Source organism: Fistularia commersonii, chromosome 16, assembly GCF_037954325.1.
Source record: "Fistularia commersonii isolate RoL2024-O1a breed Wild chromosome 16, RoL_Fcom_v1.0, whole genome shotgun sequence".
Taxonomy (NCBI): domain Eukaryota; kingdom Metazoa; phylum Chordata; class Actinopteri; order Syngnathiformes; family Fistulariidae; genus Fistularia; species Fistularia commersonii.
In genome coordinates, this window is record NC_141299.1 from 10,663,049 (window position 1) to 10,678,384 (window position 15,336).

The 15,336-nt window shown below is 39.5% G+C and overlaps 2 protein-coding genes across 3 annotated transcripts in view; both read right to left on the reverse strand.

Annotated features, from left to right (window-relative positions):
- The window catches only part of agbl4 (AGBL carboxypeptidase 4), a 281,454-nt gene that overhangs the window by 55,818 nt on the left and 210,300 nt on the right, over window positions 1-15,336 (reverse strand). The window lies entirely within an intron of this gene.
- bend5 (BEN domain containing 5) lies at window positions 1,207-14,706 on the reverse strand. 2 transcript variants are annotated; one of them, XM_086161186.1, is made up of 6 exons: window positions 14,479-14,706; window positions 13,297-13,427; window positions 12,000-12,471; window positions 10,476-10,624; window positions 7,487-7,700; window positions 1,207-7,359 (listed from the first exon to the last, which is right to left on the reverse strand). In XM_086161186.1, the coding sequence occupies exons 1-6, from the start codon at window positions 14,660-14,662 to the stop codon at window positions 7,163-7,165; spliced, it is 1,347 nt and encodes a 448-aa protein (XP_086017312.1). In that variant the 5' UTR covers window positions 14,663-14,706; the 3' UTR covers window positions 1,207-7,162. The 2 variants fall into 2 exon arrangements, with proteins under 2 accessions (XP_086017312.1, XP_086017313.1); XM_086161187.1 differs by lacking the exon at window positions 14,479-14,706 and adding an exon at window positions 13,578-14,014.

Here is a 15,336-nt window from a genome sequence, read left to right on the forward strand (position 1 = left end):
CAAGTCATCTCGCGATCTGATGTATAAAGACCCTATGTTTCCTCTCTTGCCAAAGCAGCGTAGTTGATTGCGTTTTAACCGACTGGACACAGAGCTCTCGATAACATTGTTGAACCGTGTCGTAGAGGCCTTGGAGCATCTGGAGATTTGAATTAATAGAGTAAAATTGTTTGTTCTGTGCCACTCTGTCATCTTCCGGCTTTACAGTAAATGCTTTCCGCCCTCATCTTCGTTGCACACACACTCACATGTTCAAACATATAACCACAGAACAATGTTCAAAATGTGGGGTATTTGATTCTGACAGTGGATGATCAGGTTTTTAGCAAAATGCACTTTAGAATTAAAGAAAAGTAAATACCATACCTATTTTCCCCAAGTGTCGGCCCGGAAATATTGTCTTTATGGTGTCAGACTCCTGGCGACACGTTTCAGTAAGTAAATCTCTACTTTTGCAGTGAACTCAAACCAATTTTAAATTTGAATTAAAGGTTTACTGGGTCAACGTGTGCTGGGGAATTTGCATTAGCCTAGGGGTCATGAAGGTTTTATGAATCACATTTAGCACACATAGATATTATTGAAACATAATTTGAAAATTAAAAAAAAAAAAGACTCTCCTGACATCAGTTAAGTGGAATTCCATTGGAAAAAAAAACTGTGGTGAGGTATAAGTTTGTGATCCCTGTCAGCCACTATTTATTTGCTTTAAAATATAGATTGGGGTGAAAATACCATTTCTAAAAAGAAGTTATTACTAACTCACAGTCCAACTCCCAGCAATTTCTCAAGATATCGCTTAAAATTAAGTACAGCTTCAAAGACCTGTCACAGCTGGTTGATACATTCCATTTGCCCTTTAAAACGTTTGACAAATATAACACAAAGATACATTTGCAAAAATAAAAAGATGATTAACGTTTTTGCATGCAGTCCGATACACTGACAGAGGGAAATCTTATGTCCCAGTTATAGAGCTCACCCGACTGAAAATATTTCAAAAAGGATCCTAAATATCCTTTAAGGAAGCAGCAGATTGCATTGGGAGGAAAAACATTTTGCTTATGAGCCAAACGCGAATGCATCCACAAAACACAGCAAAGGCGAGGAAACGGGAAACAAAAGCGTAATCAAAACTGAAGTTCAGTGCGATCGGTTCAGTTCAATATTGATTGGTCCGAGAGGAAAAAAAATGACAACACAAAGTTTGTGCTGATAGAATAAAATTCTGGATTTATTTCTGTTTATCTATACATTAAACAGGTGTTCCTGAATGCAGCAAGAGAAAACACAGAACAGGATGCTAAGCATCATAGTTGCTCGCATAGCAGAGGTGTGGCCGGTTTAGCAAAGACATATACACTATTGCGTATACTTAAAACATTTTCTGTAAATGCAGAGTTGCCTCTAGGAGGCTGGAGTAGGACAAGGGAGTGTTTACTGCAATAGGCTTGAAATTCTTTTCACATTATCATTCCAACTGGCAATAATCCGTACATTAATTACCCTGTCTTTTCATAACGGTCAGAGCAATAGGTGAACCCGAGCAGCCCTCTTATGATTTTTAATCCAACTCACTCTATGAAATGAAAAAGGTAGTAATAGTCCCATACGGATCTGCCACATCGAGATTGTCTCCCTTTGAATAAATCTCAAGGCTGTGCAGAAACATTCAAAGGTTTGAATACTACTTCTCTCTCTCCCTGGAATGCCCCCTCCTAACAGTGACGTGGTACCAGGTGAGAAACTCAACACCTGCATAGGAATTCAACTACACACAAAGCTTTCTCTGACAAATCCCTGGACCAGAGCAAAGTTTATAATTTAACTGTGATGCAACAGCATAACAAATGGCTTAAGTGCTTCTATGAAAGCAACTGCGATGTACTTGAGCTCACACTGCTCACAGTACAGAGGAATTCCCCAGCATGATTCATGTTCACAGATATTGGGAAAGAAACCAAACCAAAACAAAACAAAACAAAAAAAAAAAACAGAAAACAAGCTGACAGGTTGAGGTCAACCTCCTCACCCCCCTTCCACACACCCACACACGCTCACACACCTTGCTGCAGAAAATCTTCTGTAGATTTCTCTGAATTGGGAAAAAGAAATACTGTGATGCACACTTGGGGTAAATAAACCAGGTCCAGACACTGTATGGTGCTGTATCTACAACTAAAGCTCACAATAAGTCAATTATGTACTAATTGCTACATCGATACTGAAAATTGCATTAGGGAATAACAGATAAAAGTAGCAACCAGAGGAGAAAAAAAACAAAACAAAAAAAATATCAAGGGATAAAACTGATACTCCCCAAACTGATCTTCATGAATGTACCATGACTACTCTCTGATCTCCATATTTATGATACATTTAATTTTCAGCCAGAGGGGAATGCAGTTCAACAGATTAGTCCCTAATACATTATTCTGTTTGATATTATTTTCCCAACTAGTAGGTCAAGCTGCTGATGGAATCTCAGTAAATTGAGTTTGATCAACAGATCACGGTTTTGCTGAGGATGTCCCCTCCTGTGGCCCGCGTTGTCCAGTCGGACCGAGACATTATTCATGATTTGGCATGCAAATAGTGGACAGCGGTGTCCTTTTACTTTAATGACTTAACTGAGCATTAGGTTAATGAATTATCCATACTATGACCTGATCTAAATATGAAAAATGCATATTTTTGAAATACACTGGAATAATAACATATTGGTAGACAACAGGTGCTAAAAGCAGATGCATCCATTTAAAATCAGCAGGCTCTGAGGTACTTCGGAAACTCACAGCTGAGGATAAAAATCTATCTACAATATTTGGATGGATAGCATATATACTTGATACAGTAATAGCAGGGTTATCATTTAGCGAAATATTTTGGCTTTAATTTCATTAAGTTGATTAACTGAGGGATTAGTGGCGGTTGACACACCTGAATAAAACATAGCTGTATGAGGATAAAAACATAGAAAAACAGCACCATTTGAGGTCCGATAGACAGATCAGTATAGAACTGTTTGCTGGTAGCACCGTCAACCAGTAAAAATCTCAGAATGCAACACAGAGACAGGACACAACCACTGTTCAACTGCACGACATAGCAAAGAGCAAAGATATATATTCAGAGACAACCCCTCACGCAGATACCCCTTACAGCAGCATCTTTAAGCAGATAATACAACTGATTTCTTCTAATAATGATATTGTGAACTGAGGTGTTTACAAGTTTTATATTCTGTACATGTTAAGTAACCAGGTATACCTTTCCTATAGATCTTCTTTTAATATACACACATAGTTTACAGTCACTGACAAACACCAGAGTAACAATGAGGTAGGACGGTGAAGTTAGATGAAGTAGAACCGGTTTGTGGATTGTATACAAAGTTACTGATACCTTAAGAAAAATATAGACCAAAAAAGGTGTTCATTTTTCTAATTTGAAGCAAGTTTGACATTGTATCTGAGGCTCAAACAGTAATAAGTCTGGTGAACACTTAGTTGTGAAAACTGCTAGGTGAAACCATTTATCTCCTCACAACACACTGAAACTACTACTGATTTCCTTTCCCAAATCAGGCTGTCAAACAGCAGCATAAAGCTCCCTCACTTGAACAGATTTGACAGGTGTTCACAACATAAGCCAAAACACCAAGCGGAGAGGACAGGATTTGGTATTATCTTGATACATGTGCGTTTTTAAATCCAGTCCATATAAATGTCAAGAGAGCAAGGAAACATAGGTGGCACAGGGGGGGATCACAGAGGAGGATCACAGAGCCAGTAAAGTTGGACTTCCTATCGCTACTTGAGTGTGACAGTGTGAGACATGGAAAAGTTTGGTGTTTGCCTTACAGAGCCAAGCTATCATCTACATTAATGACCATGTCATTTCTGACATATATTATCAATATGCTGCGAAAAGCCAACCTTTCCATCAACAAGTGAATTGGTACATTTGAAAGAGATTGACCTTGCCATCACAGATTAAGCCAAATCTGGGTTAAAAACATACAGTACTTCCATACAGATTTCATCCGCTTAAGACGGTTTTAGTTAAAGGATTAGGCTCAATCAGGCTCCAGGACACCAGCCTTTGAAAACAAGTTAACATCTCAGATGATGTAATAGTTCTATTAATGCTCTACCTTAAAGCATTATTACAACCCCACCCCCATTTGGCATCAAACATCAAACAAACACAATACATGACAATTTGTCTGAATTTCAGCAAGGTTACTTTGCAGAGAATAAAAATCGTTTCTTTCTTTAGCACATGTAGACTTCACGTTGCTTTGTACAGGGGATAACAGACAACAAACAAAAAAAAAAAAAAGAAAACAGACACTAGGGGAAAAAAAAAGATCTAATCCTCGAAACCTCCAATAATAGAATGTCACCATTTTGGTGGATTAAGATTCACTAAGTTCTATGAACTTGGGATGGGCCACTTTTTGTGCAAACAGCTGATTACAGTCAGCATTTCCTCAACATTCAATACTTTGGCTTCCGTTGACCAACACAAAGCTATCTCTACATATTTGTGCATAACTTGCTTCCAGTTAAAGCACATATACTAGTCAGCGTGCATATTTTCAGGGGCATGTCTTATCTATATTTGTGAATCGTATTTTGGGCTTCAGTGTAAGGTACAAGGCTGACTTTTACATACCGATTTATCCAGTGAACCATTTATTGATCAGGAGGCCATGTTGCATTGATAAAAGTTTTGTGACTTTTCCATAACCAATTACATCCTGAATGGCTTCAATATTACTCGGAGTACTGACCCTCTTCACTTTGTCGTGAAGCACTTGAATGTTAGGGACGTATGACAAACAATTTTCAAAAGCTCATTCTTGCCATACAAAAACAATAAACCAAACTTTTCTAAGGTGCATCATGGTAACACAATGACTGTTAAGCCTTACTCTAGTACACATTTAAAAATGATGAATACCACAAACACATTTAAGATTGAAGAAATTGCCCAGAAGTTTAAAGTGCATTCAATGCAAATATTCTACCTACTGCATCTCAATTTAAAAGAGTACACTGGTGTGATAACAGATTTTCATCATATCATTGGAAATCCCAGGTAGATTCTTAAGTGAGGTTTACTAAATGTATAATATTGTAATGCAGAATAATATGGGCTCTATCAAAATGTCATGTTAACGTATGCCTTGTCTCTCGTTCCACGGAGTGACATTGGCTGGGAGATACTTTTGTTTTTCCACTTCTTTGTAGATTCCACTGATCTACATTTGAACACAATATCAAGCATTAAGCGAATGAATCCTACAGAAAAAATCTAACGTGTAAAAAGAAACAATAGATTGTCAGGTTACATGAAATATAACATCAATTAGATAAAACCAGAACTTGACCTTAAAACTGTAACATGACAAACAACTGAAATACCCATGTTTAACAGAAGGCGGACTTTTGGAAAAACACAAACCAGACAGACAAACTGAAAGAGATAAATGAACTGACATGAAAAGGTTCTGGAGTGTAAAAAGGATAGAGGCTTGATAGGCAGCTTCTGCAGCAGATTCACAGTTTGCCACTGCTAGGTCACAGTTGAGATTTCAATCTCCAGCATTTAGTTCCAGCCTGCAGACAGCCATATTGGATCAAAACAATAAAATAACCAAGAAGAAGAAAAAAAAAAAAAAAGAACCTTGAAAAACAAAACAATAGGATATTTTTAGTTCTGATGCCATAGCTCAGAAGAAATTGTTACTAGAGCAACCAGCAACCTTACTTTGTTCCCCTATGGTGTGGCTTAGAAAAGAGGGTGATATTATAAGGGGTTTGAGGGGCCCAACAAGCATTAACAGCACAGTGGTGTCTCAGACAGCTTTACCCACAGCTAACACTGTTTGCACAGGAAGATGACCTGAAGCATGCAGAGCTTTGTCCTGATTTTCTTCCAAACACGATCATGTGCAGCACAGCATCTCTTATCTCCACAGTGGAAGGACACAGAGTAGCCCAGCTTAGCTTAACTAGTGAAATACACAGAAAAATAGTACCCAACTCTTACATTCTCACAACAAAAGTGCAGGTGAAGCATCATCACTTCAGCTTACAATACATTTACAATCACAGCTTACTTAAAAAACCCAAGGGCACATCAGTCCCCGGTGATTGCCAGATCCATTTAAGGCCTTTCTCGGCATCAGATGCCCGTACCACAAATGTGTTCAACAGTCAAATTGTCTACAAGTGACAGGATTGATTAAGAGCAAGACAAAAATACCACATGGAAACCTTCTTCTTTTGTGCACTTTTGTAAATGGCAGTTGTTCAAACTGTCCTAAAATCTCAACATTTAAAGCAAACCATCTCACTCTACTGACTCTTTGTTAGAGTCATACCTCACATTAAACCTCAATAAATCCTTTGCCGTTAAAATGATATATTGTGAATGACCTACAGTTAAGGGGAACACATGGTTGGAATAAATCTCTTGGGAGACTTTGTTACAATAAGCAACATAACGATTACTAAATAAGACATCCATTTGAGACCCTGTTGTCCCACAGAATTAAGTACCAACAGCAAAACACAGATCTCCAGCAGTTAACTGAGAATCAAAAGGAAAAAAAACAAAATAAATCAACTTTTCATATTTCTTAATCAAATGCAAGTCAGTATTTGCAATTTTATAGACTTTATATTCGGGAAATAACATTTTACTTTTTAAAAGTTTAAATGACTCAAAATTATGTTCTGACACAGAACAATAAATTAATTTTACAATCACATCTAGTCTCTCTTGTCACGAAACCTCATTAAACCATATCTCTGCACCAATTCCACACTAAGTCTTATAAAAACACTCGTACCAGTTCATTTAAAACTATTTTACTTGTTCAACATCTGCCTTGTGGGTAAAGCTGTCTGTGAGTCTGTGGGCAAACTGGACATTGAGGAAGGTGATGGCTGCTCAAGTCACATGGCGGGATTGGAAGGGGGCATTTTTTTGTTTTGTTTCACAAAATAACCAATGAAATGTGTCAAAAGAACACAACTGCTGCTGAAACTGTGACAAGCATCTTCAGACCACCCAAATTGAGTCCCCTAAAATCCTGTATACTATAGGAGGGGACCACAAAAGGCGCAGGCGTGACAATGGTTGATCACTACATGCCATCATATGAGAAGTTCTCCATCTTGACTGTTTGTCTGATGAGCAGCTTTGACTCCCGACGTTCCTCGTTCTTGATGGACTTGTTGATATCCATTATCTTTTCACAAATGTATTTGTTCACTTTGGACAATCTCTGTGTAATTTCTGCGCTGTCGGCAGTCTCTTGGGACACTCTGTCGTAGAGACACTCTGGGGGAAGGAGCAAGCATGAATAGTTAGACGCTAACAAATTTAAATGCACTAACCTTATCATGAATGTTGAAAGCAAATGGCTGACTAAAGTATATCCATCTCATGGTGCAGTTTGGAATCTTACCTCTGACAATTTTCAGCTTGCTAGGTGACAGTGGAGGTTTTGGCAGGGCATCTTTTTTCTTTTTGGTGGCCACTCCAGTAACACTACGGTTCTTAAGGGTTTCTGTACCCCAGATCATTACAGCCAGGTTCTTAGTGAACTTTGAGTCTCCCTGGGTCCGCTGCAGCTGATGCCACTTCTCCTCCTCCACCCAGATCCCACCACCAAGGTGTACCTGTGTAGGGTACAAGGGTCCTTGTTGAGAACACAATGCTTCAGCAATGAATTTTACTGTTGCGATTATTTATTGATTTTTTTTTGAATTTTTTTTGTTGTAACAATTTTTTGAATGATGGGACAGTATTAATCAGTGCTGTCAGCCTGTGAGTGAGTGTGAAGTGAGTATGAAGGCACTGTAAGCATGCACCTTAAAATGAATGGATATGTACCATGAATTTTTAGGCCTCATTATATGTATGTATTATTTGGGAAAGGAGCTAAGTTAAGTAAGAGATAAATGGTCTCTACTTATATAGTGCTTTCTTCTCTTTGCTGTTTCAAGGTGCTCAACACAGACGCACGCACACACGTGCTTGTGGCAGTAGAGTGGCTATGCAAGGGGCGAACCAGGCTACTATTATTTATTATTGTTATGTTTTACTTGAAACTCTGGCACAACAATTTCCTTCAGGATAAATAAAGTTGCTCTTATTCTGATTCTTATCTTATTCTTATTGGGAGAAACAGGAGGTTCAATGTCTTGCCGAAAGACACTGGTATGCAGACATTGAACCGCCAACCTTGATACAGCTCAGTTCCGATTCCTAACTCTAATCAGACCACAACAAATTTAGTGATTTCGTAGTGTATGCAGTAAGATTCATCTGACACCACAACACTAACCATGCAGATGTAGAAATATAGAACCCTGTAAATCTAGATTGAACAGGCAGATCAAAGCGAGCGGTGGTTGAACACAACTTAACTACCTTCTACTTAGACAAAATAAAAAATCCCAAGAAGCACTACTTTCACCAGCTAATAAACTCAGGCCAGTGGCTGCTTGTAGGCTGGATTACTCCACTTTGAACTTAGTCTCCCCTCTACACGCTGTCAATGTGCACCCTGCTAGCAGAGGCACACTACCCTGGTCATCTAGGTGCGCAAACACAGCGGGAGACGTATCTAAGTCTATCACATCTCTGCTCTCTTTTCACTGTATAGTCTTAAGGCTCGCATCCAAAGGGCTTTTCTCCATGCAGCTAATGAGCTTTAGGCCCCCGGCCAGCCGCTTTTTACTACTCTCAAGCTAGACAACATTGTTTTCAATATCCTTCACAATTTCTTGTGGAAATGTTCTCTTACATCTCTCCACCTTCCTTTCTACCGTTCTCTCCCACTCACTTTCTCACTGGGGCTAACCTGTCAGTCACTTTAAATTTCTCTAGTGCAAATAATTAATATGGGGTCCCTGATGTAGGAGAGTTCTAATTTGCAAGTGTTCTTCACGCTTGAGGTGGCTGCAGGCCCCAGAGCTTGTAGTACCAATTGCACCCCTGTCATCAGAGACAGGATGCTGGTTGAATTACAGCAGTGTAGAGTAAAGAACACTAACAGGCTAATAAACACCAAGGATGCTGGCAGAGTCTGCAGGAACAATAATAATCTTCTCAACCTTGTTTACCTGCTAAGGCAGGGCAGCCAAGAGGGAAGGGACTGATCAACTATGACAGCATATTACCAAGTTCATGGGTATTAGGAGGAAATACAAGTACTTCCTATATAAGTAGACAACTTACAATTGCCACCCAGGTATAGAGTAGCTGAGTAATAGTTGTTATTGGGAAAAACTGAAAGTGAAGGTTGAACTGTAATATATGTAATTCAGTATATAACATATGAGTGACTGACTTTCGTTTGGTTTATTCATGATCCCTATCCTTCACACAGGGTGGTGGAGGTCATTTCAATGGCAACATTTAAGCTGCCTCTTTTTTCGTTTTATAATACCTTCACATAGTGATTTTCATTTACGTGAAATATATTTTACATACACGACTGATTTTTGCGCTATACTAAAACACAGACAATACTCTCTGACTCTGCTATCAGAACTGGAAGCCCACGAGAGCCCTTGAGGACTTTTAACCCATGTTTTAACCCTCAATAACGGAATGAACTTGATGCATAGTCAACGCGACAACTGATCATAATACCTGTCCAGCATTCTTTTAACTTCTGGCTGTTACTTGTCTTTGTCCATTGTAACTGAACATGACAAAGAAAAAAAAAAACACAAAAACAAATAACTTGAGGGCTGACTGAAGGAGACCTTCAAGCTCGAGCTTATTTGACGATGTTATTTTTTTTTTATTCATGATTATACTTTATTAATCCCTTGTGGGAAATTCCTCCCTGCATTTGACCCATCATGGATTAACTATGAGCAGTTGGAAGTCACTTAGTGGTGCCAGAGTTGCAGTTAAGGGGTCAGTGTCTTGCTCAACGACACTTCGACAGGCAAGGAGGAACGGAGGAATCAAGCCAGCTCTAACACACAGAGCCACAGTGTCCCTTTGCTGTTATTTATTTACTTGTTTTTCAGATAGTTATGTTACTTGTTTAGACAAAACTCAGATGGTGATGATCACATTAGTTGAAAAGAATGTGGAAAATCTACAGTATTTTCCGCACTATAAGGGGCACCTAATGCGCTGGACTTGTTTTGGGAGTGAACGGAGCTTTCACAACGTTGGTTTGTATTCTATTAATAAAGTTTGACTGACTTATCTGACTGTTTTGTTGACATTCCCTTTAGCGCAGCTCCATTTAGTGGATGCATAACACAACCCAAGCCACTACTGTAGCTGCTATTCTATGCGCCTTATAATGTGGTGCGCCTTATACATGATTTTTTTTTTTTTCAAGCAGGCCATTCATTGAAGATGCGCCTTATAGCGCGGAAAATACGGTAAATCAGGACTTTTTCTTTTAAACCTGTGAAACTGACCTTTCCATCGTTGCAGGTGTACACTGTTCTGGGGGACGGTGAGTAGCTGGAACTGGTGTTGGCTTCTTCTCTGCAAGTCTCCTGGGCCTCAACAATAGGTTCAACCACTTCAGCCTTGATTGTCTGAGTGCCATTGTCATGCATAGGCTCTGGGGATGCAACAACAAGAGTGTCATTATTACAAGTTAAAGTCAAGCAATTTGTCAAAATGTATGATTGAGGTGCAGATCAAAATTCTAAAAACACATGATAATGACCAAGGAAGAGTGTCTAATTGCCACTGTTCAACCCAGTGTATGTGGGACCCATAGCATCTCTGGCATCTGATGCTTGGTCAAGAACAGTCCGGTCTTAGGCACTGGCAAAGTGCCTAAATGCATGCATACTCACTTTAGGCCATGCCCTGGTCTTCCCTGTGCCTCGAGACAGGTGGTTATTTTAGCCCAATGGCTAAGCTGGCTTGGTAGCTGGCCACACTAAGCTCCAATGTAGCTGATGAGTTTTAATAACAGGCAGTGCACTCCATCCCATGCCTGACAGCACCCCAGGGTGCTCTAATCTTTAGCCTGTCCATTAGACGGTCTAGCCAGCAGACTCCTATGTCCAGATCTACCGGACGACTGAGGTTAATGACAGCATCTGGTAAAGCAATATTTTCCATAGCCCTTTGTATTTCAACAACTTCAGATAATAGTTTTAATCACGGCTAACGCGACAGAGTCTTTGATTAAAAGTCCAATACGGGATTCACCACTTCAGTGTTTAACCACTCAAGTGTTAGTGCTTTATTATGACACAATGCTTAATAAGGACTTCGAGAGATTTTATGTAACATAGAGCTACACAAAATAGAAATCTTACATACATGCTGCAATACTGATCTATTTTATAGTCACACTGTTTTGAGAAGGAATACTCACTTATACAATTGTTAAATGAACGAGATAGGCTCCACACTTTGGAGTGAATGGTTTTCCTTTTTTTGACAACACCAAATGCCATGCCTTTTTAAAACTCTTTCTCCAGAGCCATATGCAATATCAAATTTTGAGTAGGTAGGCAATTGTGTATTTCTTAAATATTTGTAAAACAAAAGTGAAATTTAGAATGGTGAAATATTACGCAGAGATGGTACCATCATAATTTTTCCATTTTTACAATGCGTATTTTAACATTGATAGCACCTAAATCCCACTGTAAGACCTCCTAAATGTAATATGTATATTTTTCAAAAGTATGATATTTTCAAAATTACGGGACACTAACTGAACTTGGAGATTGTATGGAAAATCAGGGACCATAACATCTCCCCAAAATATGTACCCCAACCTATTTTTTTGAAACTGATCGAATGTAGCTGAGAATATGACTGTCAAACATGGACTTAAAAAAAAGTTCCAACCTAAATTAAATGTTTCATTTTTGTATTAGCCCTCATGGTTTACTGACATAAACAAAGATTGCTACTAATTGCTGTGATACGGGTAGATGTAAATGTGCAGTGTGCATGTCCTGGCTCCTCACCGCTGCCCAATCTCATGAGAAGTACATCCTGCAGCCTTCGATTGAAGTCCCTCAGTTCTTTTACCTCTGTCAGCAAACTACCATATTCCTTCAGTTTCTTGGCTTGTTGAACCAGTTGTCGACGGGTTCTTTCCAACTCCTGCTGCAGCCTCCTCATCTCCTCTTCCTGTTGTCTGTAACTGTGAACTAGCTCCTCATATAAGACCCTTGGAACTACGGCTGCAGCTACTTCAGGCACACAATCTGTGTCCACCTCCAAATGCTGCTGTTGCTGCTGGTGATGATGATGCTCTGCTTCCATATCTTCATCTTCATCGTCTGCGTCCTCTCCCTCTTCAGCCAACCGATCCTCATCGAGATCCTCTTCGCCCTCCATAAATGAGTTTGCTGCATTTCTCTCAAGGCGAGCTACTACAGCTGCTAAACTCTTGGAGGAGTTGGAGAGGGGGCGTCCATGATCCAGAGATAGGGCCTGGGAAGGAGAGGAAGATACATCCAGACATACTTACTTTCCCTTTTTTTTTAAGAAAAAAAAAGTTAAAATGCGAACATGGCATAGATATATTATGTCTATGATGACCATTTTCTGAAAATAAATTACCAAAAGCATTCAGTGTTTGAGGATAGGTGATTAATTTCCACACTGATAATGTTCAATGAATGTAATAACTGCATATTTTAGTATAAAAATGATATGGCAGATGGAAAACAGTTTGAATCTCAATAGGAACTGAGCGAAGAGGAGTCACTGAGTTCTTTGATGAGCCGCTCAGAGGATTTGTCTGTGAAAGGGCAGCTGTCCAGAGTGCTGAATTTGTGTTAATCCAGCATATGGTAAAAATAGTGTGAAGGCTTTTGTGTGTCAGCCAAGTTTATGAAAATGAGACATTATACCATCAGTAGATGTAGCTTGAGCCATGTCTATATATCAATATGGCCTCTGTCGTCACAAATTGACGATGACTGTTGTTATGTTTAGATGTACTAACAGCTTGGGTTGCGACAGCCTCAAAATATCATTATGCACTTAAGATTTTAATTTTGTTGATCTGGCACTATTCCAAATTATTGACCAAATACAGGAAAGTGGGACTGTTTTAACCATGATATGAAAGATCACAATCAATCCATGGTATATTGACAGATGATAATCCTACACGGAGAGCAGCAAAGCAGTGATGGCAGTTGAGTAAAGGCATTACAAAAATAACATCTCAACTGCATTTACAGTTTGCTTTCCTTTTCTGTAATGTTAAAGACATCTGTTGCAGAAGAACAGTACTTTACATTTTCATACCTTTTTGTGCCTGAGCGGCATCCTTTCTTCTCCAAAGCGGTTCTCAATAGAGTTTCCTGAATTCTTGATGGACATCTTGGGAATTTTCATCTTCTTTTGCATTATACGGTCTTCAAATTCCTCTACAGTATCTAGGATTTCAGAAAATTGAAGCAAACAGAAGCATGTCAATTTATAATTTTTTTTTTCATCTCAATTACCAACAAAATTTTGATCATCCATTTGGTCTTCTTGAGCCAAGGATGCTTGATATTTATTCTTGAAAGGCAAATTAACTTTACCTTGCTGCTCTCGGGCTGAGGACTAAAGTTTCAGCTTTACGGACATGCAAATCTTCTGCTGTAGCGATTTAACATTACAAGCGCCGAGACGGCGGTCAGACACTTCTTGCATCCAGATAGTTGAGATTCTAGAATGAGTGACGTTATTCGTGGAAAAAAAGTCTGCAAAAACGACCGTTAGTAACTAACTTTACATAGGGATGTCATCTGCGATGTCATGTTGCTGACAGGCAGGTTGCTGTGCCGTCTGCGGCACGCAGATGACTGCAGCGCCGCGTCAACAGTCTTGTACACATCGTTATCGAGAGAGAAAAACGAGCAATCCTTAATCCACCCGACACGTAGAACTAGAGTCGCAATTAAAATTAACCTATCCAGACTACTACCATGAAAAAAGTCGTCAGACTGCTGTCGGGTGGGTTGAAAATGTAATGACAGGTCTGAGTACGCACGCATTTGACTAGCTGGTCACGCTAACATGCTAACGTGTAACGCATACACACTAAGCTAGCAAGCGTTAGCTGTATGTTGTAAACAAGTGCTATGACTGGCTATCGACACATGCCACGTATTTACCGAAACACGCACCACTAAACTACCGAAACTAGGAGATAACTCTTAGGATGCATCTATAGGACCGTAAAATCAGAATCGCGCGAATGACAAGGTATGACACAATGACAAATCTATCCTAGCATACCTAACTAGCATATCGAGTTAGCCACAGACGAGGACGTTGTTGTGGCTATCAGTATCAGAATCCAACTGATCTTGACAGACCAGACAAAAGGACTTGCTATTACACGTTTCAGAGTTTCGCGTATATTATAGCGTTATTCGGTCGCGCAGAGAAAAAAACGACAAAGAGGAGAAACCCTGGGGTATGAAGAGGGCAACCTACCTGCAAGGGCAAGGATCTGTGCTTCGCACGGCTGGCCTGCGCTGCCATTCTCTTCAGTTCTGTGAACCAGATACACCTTCTGATTATCAAAATCTGTTCTGTGGAGAGGTCTGAAATCGTCGACATTTGAAACGGGCAACGCGTAGCACATATCGTCTTCAAAGAATCTGACAAAAGCATACATTATTTACTTCTCTTTGGTCCTGCACTTTGGATATGGTTGACAGTTTTTTTTCTCACAAAGTATTAAAAATATACACATGGGGGGTGGGGGGTGGGGGATGGTGTCTGCGCTCTGCTAGTCGTGTCTGGTCCACATCACCACGGCAGACAATCAAGGCAGAAGTAGTAGACACGGCAATACAACTCCAAAAGTAATAAAATGAAAAGTCACTCGTGGGAGAGATTTTATGTATTTGTTCAAACATCAACATTTTTTATTATGAATGCGGTGAACTGATTTGCTTCTTTTTTTTGTTCGGTTCCTGAGGCAGAAAACGTCAACGTTCAAACAGCAATTCAGTTACGGTATTAAGTAAGACGGTCTTGTCTCTTACCAGGAACAAACCTGAGAAAAGTTAACACGATTATGTCTTTATCTAAACAACTTTTATTGATCTGTGTGTCCTGTCGCGTGTTATTCTTGGCTCACACGTCTCGTCCGTTATTTGTGTCACAAGAAAGCCAACTGAATGACATAAACTCGTACAAGGGCTTCCTTCAGTTGTTCCTCCGCAGTCGATAAACGACACAGGCGATCTGGTTCTGCTTCATCTGCTGCTGTAATTGAGAAGTAATTCATGCAGAACTTCACAGGGCTTTTTTTTCCTAATGTTTTCCAATTGTTTATTCATTCAT

What these genes read in the sequence shown, in the direction of transcription:
- bend5 (XM_086161186.1), bottom strand. Translation starts at nt 14,662, where the DNA reads ATGTATGCTTTTGTCAGATTCTTTGAAGACGATATGTGCTACGCGTTG. An exon ending in ACAGATCCTTGCCCTTGCAG is followed by an intron (nt 13,428 to 14,478) that starts GTAGGTTGCCCT and finishes CTGAAATCCTAG; the next exon opens with ATACTGTAGAGGAATTTGAA. An exon ending in CAAGCTGAAAATTGTCAGAG is followed by an intron (nt 7,360 to 7,486) that starts GTAAGATTCCAA and finishes TCCTTCCCCCAG; the next exon opens with AGTGTCTCTACGACAGAGTG.